The sequence below is a fragment of the Podarcis vaucheri genome (genome assembly GCF_965113315.1).
Source record: "Podarcis vaucheri genome assembly, chromosome: 9".
Taxonomy (NCBI): Eukaryota; Metazoa; Chordata; class Lepidosauria; order Squamata; family Lacertidae; genus Podarcis; species Podarcis vaucheri.
Genome location: NC_138767.1, coordinates 61458100 through 61477590, shown reverse-complemented (window position 1 = coordinate 61477590; position 19491 = coordinate 61458100). Strand labels below are relative to the sequence as shown.

The 19491-nt window shown below is 43.1% G+C and overlaps 1 protein-coding gene and 1 long non-coding RNA gene across 6 annotated transcripts in view; both read left to right on the top strand.

Annotated features, from left to right (window-relative positions):
• LOC309540975 overlaps positions 1-19491 on the top strand; it is a 145551-nt gene that overhangs the window by 97608 nt on the left and 28452 nt on the right. The window lies entirely within an intron of this gene.
• TEC (tec protein tyrosine kinase) overlaps positions 1-19491 on the top strand; it is a 58867-nt gene that overhangs the window by 26007 nt on the left and 13369 nt on the right. For 4 of the 5 annotated variants that reach the window (XM_082238159.1, XM_082238158.1, XM_082238156.1 and 1 more), the window contains exons 3-10: positions 9017-9121; positions 10635-10716; positions 11978-12106; positions 13998-14038; positions 15454-15629; positions 17983-18048; positions 18838-18892; positions 19024-19103. In XM_082238159.1, the coding sequence (XP_082094285.1) occupies positions 9017-9121; positions 10635-10716; positions 11978-12106; positions 13998-14038; positions 15454-15629; positions 17983-18048; positions 18838-18892; positions 19024-19103 (734 nt within the window). Of the gene's footprint in view, positions 1-6985; positions 7400-9016; positions 9122-10634; positions 10717-11977; positions 12107-13997; positions 14039-15453; positions 15630-17982; positions 18049-18837; positions 18893-19023; positions 19104-19491 lie in introns of those variants that run through there. The other variant, XM_082238160.1, reaches the window with a different exon arrangement.

Genomic DNA, 19491 nt, shown 5'->3' with positions numbered 1-19491 from the left:
ATGAGCGCAGTCAAGAAGTGAGATCACCTGTGCTTAGCTGTGCTCTTTGAAAGCTTATTATTATTCCACAGCATTCAGGAGTCCATTGGATCCCATAAATTTCTGGGGCGGATCACCTTAATGGGTTCACCACCCTAGCAAGGGCAGGGCGACTGGAATCGCAAGCCTGAACTTCACCAGATAGTGGACTGACCATGACAGTGGGGTAATTTGAACCCTTCCGCCTAATATCCAGGACTACTGCCCTTCACATGAGGCATGGAATAAATTGAGGGGATGCTTTTTCCCCGTTGGCCCAATGACCACTTGAGACAGCCCCATGGCTGTCATGGAGGCCATGAAGCCACAAGACAGCCCAGTCAAGACAGCCTCAATGTGAATACCGAAGTACCCCAGAACCTATTGATGGCTATACTAGTGGGGTTGATGGACTGGGAGTGTTTTGATGTCACCATGTGAGTGCAGGGAGCATACTGTGGGCATCCCTGACACTGTGAGCTCTAGACCTCTCTCCAGTTGTGTATGGTATGTGGACATTGGCACTGGTAATCCCTGATTGGTTGGCACTGGCAGTATTTTCAAGTACAAACTAAGGAAGAAACTGGGGAACTACTGTGACTATAAAGTACAACAGAAGAAGCAGGGACAACTGGAATACCTACACAGTATATTCTTCCATTTGTGCAGTTACATTATTGTATGCAAAATGTGTTTCAAAATGGAAAATGATTACTTAGTACTGAAACTTCACAAGGGCATTGGTGTAAGAGCTTGTGCTGAGCAGTACCTGGTTGGATGGATGCAACCCAAGACCAAGAAACTAAAGCTAAAAATTCACAAGGGATTTAATTTTTCATGGGGTGGGGAGAGCATCTTAAGTTAAATGTGTATGGTATTTTCCAGATGTCAGTAGTTCTGTATTGGGAGGCTGAGGAGCAAGGAAACATGTTTTCTGGAGAATTAAGACAACAAATCCATTTTTAAATTGTGAAGAAAAAGAAATTGTTATGTCATCTAAGCAGAGCTGTGCTGGTGCAGATGGACTCTGTGTGTTGTTATAATGTGGGAGCCATTTAAACCAGAGGCTTGAAAGTGATTTTGCAGATTTTGAAAAGGAAATGCTGATTTGAGGTATTGAGGGTTCACTCCTATGCCTGCTTTCCTGTATGTAAGGATGAGACATGTATAGGATTCTGTTGGCTAAAGCATTTCATAGGTCCTGCTTTTCAGAGGATTTAGTGTAGCTCAATGAAATGCAGCACTGTCCCAGTGCTGTAGTCTCAAAGCCGTATGCATTTTAATCAAAATATTTGGATCCTTCTTTTCTATCCAAGGTGGCAGTCATTGTAGTTTTCTTTAAAAGCAATTCCAGCATGAAATCAAGCACTTTCCCCCTTCTCCAGTAGAAATATCTCCCTGGCAACCAGCACAGCAGATGTAGAGCCTCTGGTTTGAAACAGGCCCTCACGCAGTTCTGCGTTTGCAGGCAACCGTAAACCAGACTTTCTGGCCTATCATGGTGTACCACGAACAAGCAGCATGCTAGGACATGCTGCCGAAACACTCCCTTTTCACACTCCACTGGTGAAAGTGGGACAAACAAACCTTGATCTGAACCAGTGATTGTGGTTCGTGACTTCCTAACAAGCCATGGTCACTGGCCAACACAAAGCCAGCCGTGGTTTGTTGCTGGCTTTCTGATTTTGGCTTGTTAGGGAGCAATGAACCACAATCTCTGCTTTAGATGTCATGGTAAGCCAAGGCTTCCTGGTTTGTTTAGCCTGTTTCCACCAGGGGAGAATTGAAGCTGGAATAGGGCAGCCTGTGGCAGCCTGTTGCTCATTCCTGTTAAGCCACAATCAGCCAGAAAATCTGGCTTATCTTAATGTCTGAATGCAGAGTGTGTATACGTAGTCACTTAAAAAATGTCAGCATGTTCAGTGCAGGTTGAGCCAGCTGTCCGATATTTTACTGCCACAAACCTGCTTTTGTTTTGCAAATAGTAATCTGTGCATTTATCTTTCTCATGGTCCTCCTTTGGTCTAGAAAGGGAACTGCTTGGTCTAGGAAAGGAACAGTGAAGATTCTATGATAATTACCTTGGTAAACAACAACAACAACAAAAGCAGATGGGGAGAAGGCTTTGAAAGGTCTCCATTGCACTGGGTGTGTGGGTTGGTTCTAGTTACCCAGTAACGAGGAAAGGCACTTTGCACAATGCTCAGGCACCCTTTGTTTTCTCAGATTCTTCATTCATTGAAAACAAATGCTGATGCAAAACTAGAAATCCAGTGCATAGCTAGGAAAAGAATGCAGATGTTGCTGGACTCTTTAACTCCCACAATGAGAGCTGGAGACCAGCAGCGTTTGAAGGGCCACAGATCCCCCATTTCTGTTTTAAATTAGCAACAAAATCATGGTGGATCTTTTTCAGGGAGCTCCCATGTTTCTCAGTAACCAAAACCACAGGCTTCCCAGAGATGAATAGAAAGCTGCTTTTGTAAATTTTGGCCTAGCAGTCAGTGGTGGGATCCGCATTATGGGGGCCCTGAATCTTGAGCTGTTATGGGATCTCCTTCACAACCAGCAGCGAGGTCTGGGTAACCACCCTTATCTTCTTCAGTGGGGTTGTTCCATGACAGATCACCACATTATTATTTTTTTACGATTAAATACTAGACCTCAGATTTTGATTAAATTTGCGGTGCTGGATTACCTCACATCTCAAAGTCACTAATGTGATTTTAAAAATTCCTATGCCTTATAGTTTTTGAGTTATGGAGGGGTGAAAGTTAGGGAAATGTTATATATAAATATATATATGATTCATGTTTCATCAAAGAATGATGAAATTGGGTCAAAGGTAGGATTCAGTGGCTTAGCCAAGCTGATGTTTTCATAGTACTGGTGACACAAATCCACTGTAAACACAGCAACATAATTAAGTAAGGCAGATATATAATGGGTTTGTATCTCTAGTGCTGGCAAAAGTGGCTGCTCTGTTCTCACTGTCATCTTCTTGTGTTTTCAAAACAGTGCAAAGCCTTGAAATAACCGTACTGTGCATTGTATCTGTCCACTTTCCTCCAAGTTCAGTAATGCTTCAGTAAAGCTGAGAGGCTAATAATATCGTTAGACATTCCTGTTCCCAGACAGTGAGGTCTGGGGCAGGCATAGGCAAACTTGGCCTTCCGGGTGTTTTGGGACTACAACTCCCATCATCCCTAGCTAACAGGACCAGTGGTCAGGGATGATGGGAGTTGTAGCCCCAAAACATCTGGAGGGCCGAGTTTGCCTATGCCTGGTCCAGGGCTTTAGTTTTCATTCAGGTGACAGATCACTTGTACTTAATTGTGTCTTTATAATAACAGTAGATATATAGTACACCCACCCCAAAGTGAGACCTGGGTTCCCCCTTCTTCATTCACTAAGTCCCAGGAATGTTGTACCTAAATCCTGGGTGCCAATCCCCTGGACTATAGCAGGGTGCCAAATAACCGGGCCAAAACAACCTTGCACGGTAGAGCTGTTGCGCTGCCCCCCCCCCCCCCGCTTGCTTCCCAACCTGAGCCAGGGGAATATTGTGTTTCTGGAAATCCATGGGATTCATGAAAACAACAGCCAAACAGACAAGCCTTCTGAGCTCCAAGCCCACAAATTACTTGGTAGCATTGTACCAGTCAAGTACCAATTTAGAGCTAGATTTATTTAAGAAGCCACACCAAGATAAACGAAGCAATTTCCTAAGGAGATTATAGGCATAGGAACATAGTATCCATAAGAAGACAATTAAGAAAAAGGCTAATAGTGTAAAAATACAGTTGAGAATTTAAGTACAGCTGTACCTTGGTTCTTGAACGGCTTAGTTGTCAAACAAATTGGCTCCCAAATGCCACAAACCTGGAAGCGTTGCAGTTTGCAAATGTTTTTTGGAAGCCGAACATCCGACATAGCTTCTGCTTGAGTGCAGGAAGCTCTTGCAGCCAATCGGAAGCCGCGCCTTGGTTTTTGAATGGTTTTGGGAGTCGAACGGACTCCTGGAATGGATTAAGTTCAAGAAACGAGGTACCACTGTACTGTACAGAACGGAAAACAACAAAGCTAGCTTGCCTCCCTCTAGCACTAACTGTTAGAGTCACTTAACCAGGAAGCAGCAGAATTTTAAGGTCATATATATATAATAAATGTTCATAAATATACCAATATCTGGAGCAGCACAGAAAGACCTTCCTGAAACCATTTTGACTCCCTGAAACCATTTTAACTCCCAAACTGACCAAATGTTTTCTCTGCAAGGAGGGAGGGGGTGGGGGAACTTTCCCATTATCTCAGGAAGTGGGAGACCACCATTTCAGAGGAATGGGCGGACTACCAGGAGAGGCAATCAGATAAGGCATTATCAGAAAACCTGCTAGACAGGAAAAACAACAACACTCAAATTTCTGTTGTAGACCGCCTTTTCTGTGATGTAGGTATGATGTTTGTGGGGGGTGGTCTTGGGTTACACCCCTTCTGTGATGTATGTGTGATGTATGGAGGGGTGGTCTTGAGCTCCAAGGCAGGAAATTTAAAATGTCTATATAAGGGCAGGCACACCGTTGTTCTAGGTCCTCCTCCTTTCCTGCATGTGAGGGGAGCACCCTGTTGCAACAGATCAATAAAGATCAGGCTTACTAGCTGCTTTGCTTCTCAATATTCTCTGGTTGGCCTCTGTTATTTTCTCCTACCAAGAGGGAACCCACGTAAGGACTCTATATGAGCTTTTGGATACCCCATAAGGGAAGAGGGGCAGATTTTGTTTACAACAGATGGCGATGCATGAAGGGACATTTGGTTGCCCGGATTCTGGGAGCGGGGAAGGACTGGTGATCCATCGCGCGCCAGGCAGTTTGCCAGGAGGAGCCACCAGTCCTCCAGCGATCCCAGGGTCTGGAAATAACTGGAGATCCACCGGGGTTAACCAGAGGAAGCAAAGCTCAATCAGGCCGGCCTTAAACAACCAGTCAAGAGATCCCGGGATCGCCAGGAACAGCACATGCGGAAGTGAGTATAAGTAGGAAACACGGGTAGTGGGTTGGGTTCTCTAAACCACAGCAACCAAAATTCTTATAACAACAACATATCCGCAATATCCATACCAAATGGGGCACCTGATAGAAGATCATTTTTATAAGAAATGGTCTGGATACAAGAGGCGGTTGTTGCTTAGCCCATCAGTGCCTAAGAATAATTTCTAGTGCTAGAGGGTGTATGTCCTGGTTCACCACCGAGACACCTGAGTTAATTTCTGCCACAGGGTGGCAAGAAGGAACTAATTAATAGGACTTTCCTCCCCAGTGAGTGCTCTGAAACCTGAGCTAAAAGCCATTTTAAAATAGGCATTCTGAATTGGTTTTCCTTTGGCTTGCCTTCACACTTGCCTTCTGGCCACTGTGGTGAAGCCTGAGTTCATGCTCTTTTCCTTCCCAATCCTCCGTTTTAATGCACCAGAGAAAGAAACTAGAAGTTTCTGGTTTTAAACCCACCACAGTTCCTAGTGAAACTAAGCTTTAGCCTTCGTTGTTCCAACCAGTATTGAAATAAACTGCTATTTAAATAAGCCACAGTTTATCCAAGAACCAGTGGCACAGAATCTGTAGTTAGTTCAAAATCAGAAACATATTCTTTCAATCCCTTCCTCTTGTGTGCTAATAAGGATCAGTGAGTGTAGATCGTGTAAACAGAGACACGCAACTCTTTCAGATAGCAGGGAGCCTTGTCTGAACTGAGCCTTCTATATCGACTCAAATTAAAATAAAATGATTTTCTCCACCTTCAACCCCTGCATACACACGCTGAAGGTTCATTGCCAGTCATTAAAAACCTTCAGTTGGTAACCCCCACAAAGGAAGCACCAACCAACCCACTGTGATTATTAACAAGCTGTCAGTTTAACAATGGATGGTCACCCAGCACCTGTAATAAAACTAAGAAAAGTTGCTGCCAGACTGTCTGCTGATTCTGAAGTGGTCCATTGATCTTGTGTGGGTCATAATTCACCTGAATTGAATCAGGTGAATCTGCTTTGGAAATTGAATAGGGTGGATTCCTCCTCCATCTCAAATAATAGCATGTAACTTATTGTATATCGGATGCCATATTGGAAATACTACATGGTGAGGAATTAATCATCTTTTTCTTTCTTGAGAACATTGTGTGTGGCTTGACATGAGTGGCAGCACATATGCTGTACATATTTTACTCTGTTTCTGTTCGTTAATATAATTATCTCAGTAAAATATCCTGGGACTCCTTTGGAGTTCATCAGCAGGATAAAATCGCTGATTCTTCGCGCGATCAGCTTGCCTGAAATATTTTTTCGTCCACCATCTTTAATATGTAGCTGTCTGGGTGTGCGTTCGGCTTCTGCTGGGATGTGCTTCTTGAATGTGCCTTGGATCACTCCCAGAGTCTTCTCTTCTCATGAGGTGGCCAAAGTATTGAAGTCTCAGCTTCTGGAAGGACAGATCCTGAAGCTGAGACTCCAATACTTTGGCCACCTCCTGAGAAGAGAAGACTCCCTGGAAAAGACCCTGATGTTGGGAAAGATGGAGGGCACAAGGAGAAGGGGACGACAGAGGACGAGATGGTTGGACAGTGTTCTCGAAGCTACCAGCATGAGTTTGACCAAACTGCGGGAGGCAGTGGAAGACAGGAGTGCCTGGCGTGCTCTGGTCCATGGGGTCACGAAGAGTCGGACACGACTAAATGACTAAACAACAACAATATAGCCCTCCAGAATTTGCTGGGCTACAGTTCCCATCTTCTCTGACAGCTGGCCATGCTGGTTGCGGCTAATGGCTGTTGGAGCCCAGCGATATCTCAAAAGGGTCACAGGTCCCTTGTGTTGAAAGATGGGTCTGCCATATATGTGCTCATGTGAGGGAAGAAAGCACGTTATTTTCATTGGAGTCAGATTGACTGGACCCCAAACTACCTGTAAGAGGGGAAAACCTGTAGTAAAACAATCTAAAATAATGCTAACATGCAGAGTTGTTCCTTGACATTTCCCATAAAGTTTGCTGCTGCTGATATGTGCGCAACTTGAGGTGTTTTATTCATTTATTTTTAAGAACTGTAGGCTGTTTCTCATGCGTATTTTTAGCTTTATCTAGATTCATGCATCCTGACATACTTCCTGATTCTGAGCAGTGAAGCGAGAACACTGAGTTCACACTTTTTGCTTCTCGGCCTTGCGTTGCTCCTAAACGGTTTTTGTTGGATTTTCTTAATTGAGCATGCGACAAATGCAGTTTACCAATATTTTCAAAGGGACTTTTCAACGACAATGCTGAAGTGTAGCAGAGTGGGAAGAGAACAGCTTTTCTGCAGGGAGAACATTTTGTCGCTTCAAACAAATGTTTGCTGGGTGTACATTCCCACACAGGAATTGTACTGCAAAGTAACGCAATGCACCATTGACTGAGGCTGAGGGCTGGGTGTGGCTAGCTGTTATAGCCAGGGAGTCGACCAGAGGGAAGAAGTTTTCCCTCTGGTCCATTGTCTAAATCGTGCCCCAGAGCTTGCCTGCAATTGGCCGCAACCACAGAGGAACCCCAGCAGCCAGCACAGCTGGCAGAGGAGGAGGTTCAGCCCTTCTCTGACCATGCTGAAGCCAGAATTTCCCCCCAGCCAAGCTGCTCCAGGCTGCAACCCTCACTCCCCACCAGCCGGCAGATAAACAGCTATTCCCACATACAGCAGGAGTTGTACAACAGACTTTAAATGGTTCGTAAGACTTCAGAGCATTGCTTGCAGGAGGATTTTATTTATAGCCGTTTATCTCTTTAAAATTCTTGCTAGATGTGCATTGGATTTTTAAAAGGGTGAAATGAAATATCCGGGAGCAACGCTTTAAAGCCATGTAAAGTGTATATAGTAAATGGAAAAAAAAGGTACATATTTATTGCCACAAACTATAGCGTGGAAGGATTCTGTGTACTGCTCCATTCTTTGTTGTGAATTGGGTGTTAACATGTGCACCAACAGCTTTTATTTTCCCTTTCCTCTGGTTTTGGTCCTTTATGAGCATATAAATTTACGCATGTTTTGAGGGATGCTTTCCATCTTCATAACTAGATCACTTCCAGAAGACCTGCAAAAAGAACAGTCATCCTGTACTTGTACAAAATTTGTTTCATAGTTATACTATGTCCGCTATTTACTGAAGATTCGGTCTAGTTTTTTATTAATAGTTTCTTAATTGAATTTTTCAAAAAGAAACAAAAACAGTCAAACCAAACAAACTAAATAATTTGTGAGGAAGTTCTGTGACACTGAACCAAACCATTGTTATTCCACACTTTGGGCTATATTTCCCCTCACTTTCCTTACTGCAAAAAATTACTTTTTTGGGGGGGAAATATTTGTTGGGCAAATTTGCCATTCCCACTTGAATTATGCACCCTTAATTTTCTGGCGTGTGATTGAATCTCACTTGCATGATAGCAACAATCTTAACTTTAACTTAGTTAATATGATTAGACAGCAAATACTGTAATATCGTTGCTTAAAATATTGGCTTATGAAAGTTTAAGACACACAACTAGTTGTGAATCAGACATTGGTATGCATAAATCTTCTTGACATACTTGTGTCAGTCTCTGAAGAATGAATCATTATAAATTAATTTATGGGAGTCACTTGCAAGAACACTCCTAGTAATGAAAATTGCACAAAGAAATGACTTCAATAATCTGAGTAAGAAATTTAACCCTATGAGGGGTTTTTACTGTGTCTTCTGTCTTCTGCAGTCGTTAACAGCTATCAGTAATTATTATGCATTTGTGCTCCACCTTCAGGAATGTCAAAGCCATTGAGCAATGTGTTGTTAAGTTTCACTTGAACAAGAATTGTGCTGTGCCCTCTTCTGGCATAGCCCATAAAATTGAATTTTGCAATATCTCTGAAATTTGTACTGTAATCTCATGCATTTAAAAAATGTGACCTCATTACACATTTGTTTGACATGTTGCAGAAAAAGTACCGAAAAGGATCAGTTGACATTTCCAAAATCAAGTGTGTGGAAATCGTGAAGAATGATGCTTTAGCTATTCCCTGTCAAAATAAATACCCATTTCAGGTAAGTTTCTAGGGTTGAAAACGCAGACAACTCCATAAAAAAAGGTATACAGTGGTGCCTCGCAAGACGAAATTAATTGGTTCCGCAAGTTTTTTCTTCTTGCGAGTTTTTCGTCTTGCGAAGCACGGTTTCCCATAGGAATGCATTAAAAATCAATTAATGCGTTCCTAGGGAAACCGCTTGCCAGGCTGGCGGTGCGGAGAAGGGCTTTTCTCCGCACTGCAAGCCTTCAGGACAGGTACGGGAACAGAGGGGAAGGCGCGCAGCGCTTTCCCTCTGTTCCCGGGGCTTGCGTGGGAGGAGGGTTTTTCCTCCCCACCGCCAACATTCAGAACAGCATTCTGAATGTTGGCGGTGGGAAGGAAAACCCTCCTCCCACCCCAAGTCTTCAGGAAAGCCATCCGATGCCGGGTGGCGGGAGAAGGTGTCCCCCCCCGGCATCGGAACAAAGCTCCGATGCCGTGCGGCGGGAGGAGGCGTTCCCCTCCCGCCGCCCGGCATCGGAGCTTCGTTCCGGTGCCGCGCGGCGGGAGGAGGCGTTCCGCCGCCCGGCATCGGAGCTTCGTTCCGGTGCCGCGCGGCGGGAGGAGGCGTTCCCCCCCCCGCCGCCCGGCATCGGAGCTTCGTTCCGGTGCCGCGCGGCGGGAGGAGGCGTTCCCCCTCCCCCGCCCGGCATCGGAGCTTCGTTCCGGTGCCGCGCGGCGGGAGGAGGCGTTCCCCCCCCCCCGCCGCCCGGCATCGGAGCTTCGTTCCGAAGCCGGCAGCGGGAGGAGGTCCGAGGACAGTGGGGAAGACGCGCTGCGCTTCCCCGCTGTCCCTGAGATTTCCCTATGGGCTGTCGTCTTGCGAAGCAAGCCCATAGGGAAATTCGTTTTGCGAAGCGCCTCCGAAACGGAAAACCCTTTCGTCTAGCGGGTTTTCTGTCTTGCGAGGCGTTCGTCTTGCGGGGTACCACTGTATCAGTGTCACAATAGCATCATACATATCTATGGTGCAACCACAAATTTGAATACTGTGTACACCTTGCCTCAATAAAGATATGCAGAGCTGGAAAAGGTTCAGAAAAGGAAAACCAAATGATCAAGGAGATGGGACTACTCCCCTATAAGGAAAAACACAACATTTCCTGTTTGTGAGTTCAAGGGGGAAAGTGAGCAAGGAGAAGGTTGAGAGAAGTTTGGGTCACTCCTTGAAGTTTTGTATTGGAAGATTCAGGACAGACAAAAGGAAGTACTTCACACAACACTTTGTTTAACTATGGAATTGTCTCCCAGAAGATGTAGTGATGGCCACCAACTTGGATGAAACCACCTACCTGGGCAGATGAACGAGGCAATCAGAAACAGTCCCTTCATCTTGACAGAATTGAGCGTTAGTTTACTGGCCCAGTCTCTTATGGATCCCAAGCACCAATTTTGCACTTATTGAGGAAATATGAGCTGTATAGTAGTCAATAAAGCACAGCCAATATTGCCACTCTTATCGTAACTTTTCTCTTCTTCGTCCTTTCCAGGTTGTGTATGAAAACAGCACACTTTATATTTTTGCTCCCACTGCATACAGTAGAGATCAGTGGGTAAGGAACTTGAAAGAAGGTAACTGCAGCTGTTTATAACATTTGCATATGAGTGGAGAGAAGGAAAGAACCCTGATCGAAAAGGCTAACAAAGAACTTTCTCACATGTGCATTCTGTACATACTGATGCATCCCCAGCCACCATTATTTAAAAACAGAAATTTGCGTCTAGTGATATATTTCTGGGTGGGAGGGAGGAAAAGTCAGTTGAAAACTATGTGGGGTAGAACAGTGAGAAGGGGATCATAACTACTTGTACAAGTCATGTCTTCATAAGAAATAATATTTCAACATCTTCAACATTTATTTCCCTCTTCTTGGGAACCCTAAGAATAGATCTAGATACCATCAAATGCATCTTCCTTAAACACTTCCCTTCTGGTTAATGCTAATGTTGGAGCATGGTACATGCAGGAGATAACAAGCTGCTTAACCCTTCCTGCGTCTACCAGCAAATGCCTTCTTCAAGGGCAAACATTTTCCCTGCAGTTTTCTTATGGTCTTCTTATGATCTTGAAGACTGTCCCAGCGAATTCTTTTTAAAGCTGAAAGGTACTTGCAGGAGAGAATCAGTGGACAAGGGATTAAGCATCTCTACCCATTGATTTTTTTCTCTTGTAGTTCCCCTAGCAGTCCTTGCCCCATGTTTATGTTACGAGGCCAAAATAGGACTCCCAGTGCTATGGTACTGAGTAACATCTAATTCCATCCTAAGAATAGGCCTGTAAGGGCCTGTATGTGGGCCTGTAAGGAAGTAGGAATCTCTGATGGAGGACTCTCAGCACCTCACTAAATTGTAATTCCCAGAATCCATTGGGAGAAACTGTGATAGTTAAATTGGTGTAAACTCAGTATAAATTTCAAGTAGAGGTTGAGGCATAATTTAAGGTCTTTGACTGTGCAGAATCCCCACTTTATCTACTATGTTTTGGAATATGAGAGCAGCAAAGCCAAAAAAATAAATAGAAATGTATCCCAAAATAAGGAAGTACTCGGAGCAAAGCCCAAAATTTCATTTTACCATAGTTGATTTGGTCTTAATGATATGATAGATCATTTGACTTTTAATAATGTCTGAATAATGCCTGTTTGCATAGATATTTTATATTTTGGTGGTGTTTTTCATGTTCAGGTGTACTTAATCTCTGAAGAGTGGAGATGTGTGAATAAGGATGGTTCCCTTAGGCTAAAATATTAACAGTGCTGAAGCTAGAAGAACAGAACTACTAACAGAACATTGGCATTTTGGCCTGAAATGTTGGCTTTTTACTTTTTTGTAGAAATAAAAAACAACAATAATATAATGGTTAAGTACCACCCTAAATTCTGGACAGATGGAATCTACCAGTGCTGCAGACAAACAGAAAAATTAGCGCCTGGATGTGAAAAATATAACCTCTTTGAAAACGGTAAGTGCTTGTGTACTATGGTAGCCAGACTTCAGGCTTGCACAATCTGCGCCCTCATATCCTGGAACCCTAAAGTACATCAACTGGAGCTAGGTTGCAAACTAGTGGCTCAGGTAGGTAGACATACACTAAGAATTAAGAGTCAAAAGCTCTGAGCACATTTTCAGCCCAAGACTTTTTGATCCGTATCAGAACCAAGCTCACCAGGCCAAGCATTCTTCTTCAGCAATTTAATGTGGTAGTGGGGAAGCTTTTTAGTTGCTGCTGTTGTGTTGGAATCTAACCCCACCTGTGTGTATCTGAAGAAGTGTGCATGCACACAAAAGCTTATACTCAGAACAAACTTAATTGGTCTCTAAGGTGCTACTGGACAATTTTTTATTTTTTTTATTTATCCCATCTGTTCGGTTTCCCTCCTCCCAGCCTCCCAGATTGCTCCCCTTCCTCTCCTATCAGTTGTTTCTCTTTATGTTCAGCTGCTCTGGTTCCAATATGAACTTTCAAAAAATGAAAGAGGAAATGGGAAGCGTGTCCCTCGATGTACTTTTGGAGGCAGGTAGATGGTAATGATCCTTGACATCATATAATGAAAGCCAAGAGCACCAACTCTATGGGGCTGAGGTGTATTCGCCCCATAGCATGTGGTGTAGTGGTTAAGAGCGGTGGACTCGTAATCTGGTGAAGTGGGTTCGCTTCCCCGCTCCTCCACATGCAGCTGCTGGGTGACCTTGGGCTAGTCACACTTCTCTGAAGTCTCAGCCCCACTCACCTCACATAGTGTTTGTTGTGAGGGAGGAAGGGAAAGGAGATTGTTAGCCGCTTTGAGACTCCTTAGGGTAGTGATAAAGCGGGATATCAAATCCAGACCACCTCCTCCTCCTCCTCCTCCTCCTCCTCCTCCTCCTCCTCCTTATTACCCCATATCTGTTGAGGGATGGAGGAGGCTGAGCACAGAGCCAAGAGCAGAACGGCTTCAGTGGCTGGCTTCTCCTGAACACGAGAGAGGAGGAGCCCTCTGCCACCACTGAAACTGCGCTTCACTGGGCTCTGCGCTCAGCTTCCTCCCGGTGATGCGTGCGCAATGTGTGCGCATAATGTCACATGCATGCAACTCGTGCCGGGTCCATGGTGTCATACACGGTACCTCTGATGAAAGCAGTTGTGAGCAGGAAGGTTCGTAGACTTTGTGGCCATGCATAAGGATGCAGCTTTGGCAACCCTTGTGTTTAATAATTGACAGTCTTGCCAGTCTTGTGCAAATCACCCAGAGATATGTCAGCAGATCCCAATCTACCTTAAGGTCATCCCTGTTGTGTACTATTTATGGAGCTACTTAGACTCATACTATAACCAGGGTGATTGCTGCCACCTCCATAAAGGTTCCTATTCCTGTTTAAATGCTTCTGCCTGTGTTTTTTATTATTTTATTTTATTTTATTTTTATTGATTGATTGATTGATTGATTGATTGAATTTATATACCATCCTATACCCAGGGGTCTCAGGGACCTTGGGGTCCCTTCCAACTCTACGATTCTTCTGACAGCATGGTCAGCACACCACACCATACAGTGTCACCATACACATTTTCAGATTCTGCTTTCAACCACAATGATGGTTAATGCTGATGCCAAATTAACTTAATGTGTTAGACCCAGTGTGGCAAATTTGCACATCGGGGGGGGGGGGCGAAGAATGCGTGAAATCCTGTGGCTCGCTTCCATCTGTGTTGGTTAATCCATAACCATTTCTAATGGTTAATCAATCAGCAACATGATATGATTAGGGGAAGTGCAACCATTCTGATCTTTCAAAAATCTTGATGTTACATACTTAAGCCTTTAACAGATACCTCTAAATTCAGACTCTGTGATTTCTATGATTTGCTTTAGGTATGAAGACTTTGCCTCCATCAATGCCGGATAAAAGTAAGGTAAGGAGAGAATTCAGAGCACTAAGCAGCTCTAGCTGATGAGAGTTAATGGTTGCTAGTCTGATGGCTGTATTACCAGCAGTATCAGAGGTGGTTTATCTCTGAGTTGCTGTGGATCACAAGTAAAAAAGTGTTGTTGTGCTCAGGTACTGCTTGAGCTTCCTGTTGGCATCTGGCTGTTCACTGTAAGATTTGATGGGTCTTTGGTTTGATTCAGCAGGGGTTGTCTTATGCTTTTAACTTACATTCAGTTCTGTACTATTATACAGTGGTGCCTCGCAAGACGAAAAACTCGCTAGACGAAAGGGTTTTGCGGTTTTTGAGCTGCTTCGCAAGACGAATTTCCCTATGGGCTTGCTTCGCAAGATGAAAACGTCTTGCGTTTTTTGCAAGTTTGTTTCCTTTTTCTTAACACCGTTAATACAGTTGCAACTTGACTTCGAGGAGCAACTCATAGAACGCGGTGTGGTAGCCTTTTTTGAGGTTTTTGCTGATTTTTGAAGCTTTTCCAAAACTTTTCCAACACCGTGCTTCGCAAGACGAAAAATTCGCTAGACAGAAAAACTCGCGGAACGAATTAATTTCGTCTTGTGAGGCACCACTGTAATTGGAACTATATATTTCAGGTTGTAATACAGGTAATCCTATAATTGGTAATCCAAATCCAATGGGGGTCTGAGTAAAAGCTCCAACTCCTAATGGACTCAGGAAACACATGTTTGGAAACATGTAACTGCTGAGGCAACATATCATTATACCCCGACTGTCATGTGCTGTACCGTATGCTATGCTTAAATATTCTACTGAGATCAGTATGCTGTATTTCCATACAAATGTTAGTATTCATAGGCATATGTTTATGCTAGATCTGTGCAAACAGGTTTCTGTCTCTTCTGTCAAAAACTCCCAAGCCAATTCTTAGCAACCAAACACCCACACCCTGCAGCTTGCCTCCCCCCCACCTCCCCCCCCCATCCACCTGTTCTAAACTTGCTAACCTTAAGCCCAGGTCTTTTGTAACACAGTTGTGCTAACCTTCTGTTTTCTTAATGGCTCGCTACCCCCATGAGATTTCCTCCCAAGTAAATTGGTTGTGACTTAATTAACACTTAACTCATGTTAATTTTCTAGGATCAAGAGGTGTCTCCATTTAAGATGTCTGCCTGACTTAATTAGTTTTTATTTATGCTAATTCCAAAGGCTTTGAAGTTGGTCTCACACAAGACCCACTGATCTGTCTTAAGACAGAAGGGTCTGACATCTTGTTTTAGCATACCAGTTCCAATTAAAGTCTGACATTTATTAAACCCAGGAATTTAGTCTCCCCCCCCCCCACCTAGAACAATAACCTTAATTAAATATAACGATTAGAATCTTTAAGTGAAAATATTTCTAATACCTTGTTTCATTTTCAGAGAAGGCCTCCACCCCCTGTTCCCCAGGAAGAAGAGGAGGAAGAGGAAGAAATAGTAGTAGCCATGTATGACTTTCAGCCCACAGAACCTCATGACTTAAGATTGGAAAGAGGTCAAGAATATACCATCCTTGAAAAAAATGACATTCACTGGTGGAAAGCAAGAGATAAATATGGGTAAGGAATCTTAAAAAGCAGAGACATCACCTTGCTGACAAAGGTCCGTATAGTTAAAGCTATGGTTTTCTCAGTAGTGATGTATGGAAGTGAGAGCTGGACCATAAAGAAGGCTGATCGCCGAAGAATTGATGCTTTTGAATTATGGTGCTGGAGGAGACTCTTGAGAGTCCCATGGACTGCAAGAAGATCGAACCTATCCATTCTGAAGGAAATCAGCCCTGAGTGCTCACTGGAAGGACAAATCCTGAAGCTGAGGCTCCAATAATTTGGCTACCTCATGAGAAGAGAAGACTCCCTGGAAAAGACCCTGATGTTGGGAAAGATGGAGGGTGCAAGGAGAAGGGGACGAGATGGTTGGGCAGTGTTCTCGAAGCTACCAGCATGAGTTTGACCAAACTGTGGGAGGCAGTGGAAGACAGCAGTGCCTGGCGTGCTCTGGTCCATGGGGTCACGAAGAGTCGGACACGACTAAACGACAGCAAAGGAATGTGACCATTATTTCAGCTTTTTAATACTGCCAGAAATGGATGGTACAATGATTCCAATAGATGTAACTACATTATGATGGTCATTACTAACATTTTAATTGTTGGTGAATGGGTGTCCAACCTTTTTTCGCTCAAGAGCCAGCACCCCTCCAAAGGTTGTGTGCCAGCATGCCTGTGTACATATTTGCATGCATGCATTCCAGGAACTTGCCTGAAGGCAGCCACCACCTAAGAATGGATTCATGTTTGCTGATGCGCTGGCACAAAGAAGACTTCTATCACATGATGCAGAAGGGAGCTTCCTTCACCCCACTCCTTGCTTGCAATACACATGCGAGAGAGAGGGAAGATCTTCTGCTCTTCTTCCTGTAGTTTCCCTTCAATGGGTGATAAAGTGATAATGATCTATAACTGCTGTTCTCACCACTTTGGCTGCTCTCTAGAATGATAGTTAGAGATTGTATATCTTCATAAGGCATTGGCCTGAAGCTTCTGGAAGCACAGAAACTTTTTAAAACAAATAAACAAACAAACTATAATTTTTTAATAAACAACTATGGCACAAATAGGGACGCGGGTGGCGCTGTAGATTAAACCACAGAGCCTAGGACTTGCGAATCAGAAGGTCGGCAGTTTGAATCACCGTGACGGGGTGAGCTCCCGTTGCTCGGTCCCAGCTCCTGCCAACCTAGCAGTTTGAAAGCACTTCAAAGTGCAAGTAGATAAATAGGTACCGCTCTGGCGGGAAGGTAAACGGTGTTTCCGTGCGCTGCTCTGGTTCGCCAGAAGTGGCTTAGTCATGCTGGCCACATGACCCGGAAGCTGTACGCCGGCTCCCTCGGCCAATTAAGCGAGATGAGCGCCGCAACCCCAGAGTCGATCACGACTGGACCTAATGGTCAGGGGTCCCTTTACCTTTACCTTTATGGCACAAATGTCAGGGGACAGCGTCTCCAGATACGACCAAAAATGTCTCTGGAGGGAGGGGCGTATGTGTCCATGGTTTCCATTTATCTACTGCTTAGTATTTTAAAATCTCCTGAGTGATGTAAAACATAAAAATAATACCACTAAAATAAAAATACAGCATAAAACAGTGAACAGTAGTAGAAAAGCAGGGATTCAGACACATAAAACAGAGTCTGATCGTATGGGTCAGGGAAATCCTGGAGAAAAAGAGATGTATTTCCAATATATCTGAAGCAACTTAACGGGCAGAGGGAAGGGCATTCCATAGTATAGGGGCAACAGCAGAAAATACTGCTTTCAGGTCACTATCCTATCATATTCAGCAGGGTGTGGTACCACAAGTAGAATTTCCCCAGATGATTTAAGCATCTATAAAGGGACAGGTGGTCTTTCAGATGACTTGGTCCTGAGTTATTTAGGGCTTTGTGTGTTAGCAACCAGACCTTGAGCATGTACCAGTTCCTTCAGCAAAAGTGTAATATGTGCAATAAGTGCTCCATTCAACATGCTGCCTTCTGTGTTTATCATGAAGATTAAATAGATGGATCCAGAATTTGATTGATGCACCTTCAACATGCTATAACGAATATATTTTAAAAAGATGCTGGGAATAAGAGTTCACATTAATTTCTTGATTTATAATGAGAATGAGCACTGGTTAAGAAAAATGTTTGTAGCACTAATACGTATGTTGAAAGCAAGCGCATATATATATATATATATATATATATATATATATATATATATCGTTCTTTGTTATCCTGTGATTGCTTTGAGTACGCTGTGTGGGGTAGATAGATGACTGTGGAATTTATAAATAAATGCAAGTTTATTACTCTGACATTGTTATAATATGTGTTTTCTAAGCATGGGTTTCTTTTGGTCACTTCTAGAAGCAAAGGATATATTCCAAGCAACTATGTAACAGGAAAGAAGTCCAACAGTCTAGATCAATATGAGTAAGTAAATACTTAAATGTAGTACCCAGGAGCAAATTCTGTATGTATGTATTTTGGCAACTGAATAAAAATAATTGGCTGAGTCAAGTGAGCTCTGACACCCACTTCTACAGTATTCTTCATTCACCAGTTTGAGAGTAAGCTAACATTTAAAAAAGCACTCCTGACCGGTTCCAAAACTTCATAAAAGCTGTTGTTCTGTAAAACACCTACTGATACTTACCCTCTTTATTCACAGAAAATCAACACAGTAGAGCAGCTAAGGGCCACTTCACATTTTACATTAAGAAAAATTGATTTATGCATATATGAGTACACATCACAAGGAAATAAAGCTAATTCAGAACTCCTTGTGACTTGTTACAGACATAACGCCGCTATTTTATTTACCATGATTAAGATATTAAAAGCAGTTTGTGGTTTGAGCTCCCCCTTCACACCGCTTCAGCACAAACATTCCCACACATTTTCCTTGTCTGTCTTAATCATGCTCCTTTATTAACTGAGAGAGAATCCGGTTAGCATCAATATTTTTTTAACAATGCAGATATTTAACACTAAACCATGGTAAACAGAAATGTGGTGTGTGTATTTCTGTATGCATTTATAGGGAATAAACACAGAAGAGAGAATAATGGCATGGGCGAAGGAGCTCATAACCTATTCCCAAATTCTTAAGCATGGTTAAGGGATCAGCAGGATGTCTGAACTGGATCTGTTTCATGTCACATCCAAAGTGAGCAGCCTAACATATTACAGCTTTTGATTTCCCCCCCCCTTTCTCTTTAGATGGTACTGTCGAAATCTAAACAGAAGCAAAGCTGAACAACTCCTAAGAAACGAAGTGAGCATTTGCTTTATAATGTTTCTAAGTACAACATAAAAACTTTATTTCATATGCTTGAATGAATCATAAATAATTCAAATAGGAAAAGCTTGATGAATGAAGTTTTAATTTTTTTTATTGGATTTTAGGATAAAGAAGGTGGTTTCATGGTGAGGGACTCTAGTCAACCAGGGTTATATACAGTATCCCTTTATGCAAAATTTGGAGGGTAAGTTGCTCAATCCACAGATTATACCCCCCCCCCTTGACGATTTCTTTCTTGTATGCATATAAACATCTGGCTTCCTCATTTAAGACAAATCACACATATTTTATCATCAAACCTTTTCTGTAGAAGTAAGCTGAAACGTGTGCCTCCACTCAATTATCCAAACAGGTCATTGCGTCAACTAAATTAGATCAAATGAGGTCCTAGGATTGGTTTTATTATTCTAGCTAGTTGGAACTGGTCTCTTCTTTGGTAATGGAAGTTTAGAATAATTAAGAAGGAGGGAACAGTCTCTAAATTAATTTCTGATGGGCTATATGACCACCCGCATTAAAGTCAGAGCTTCTCTCGACTTCAGTCCAAAGTCTCATCCACATCTGTAAAGGCT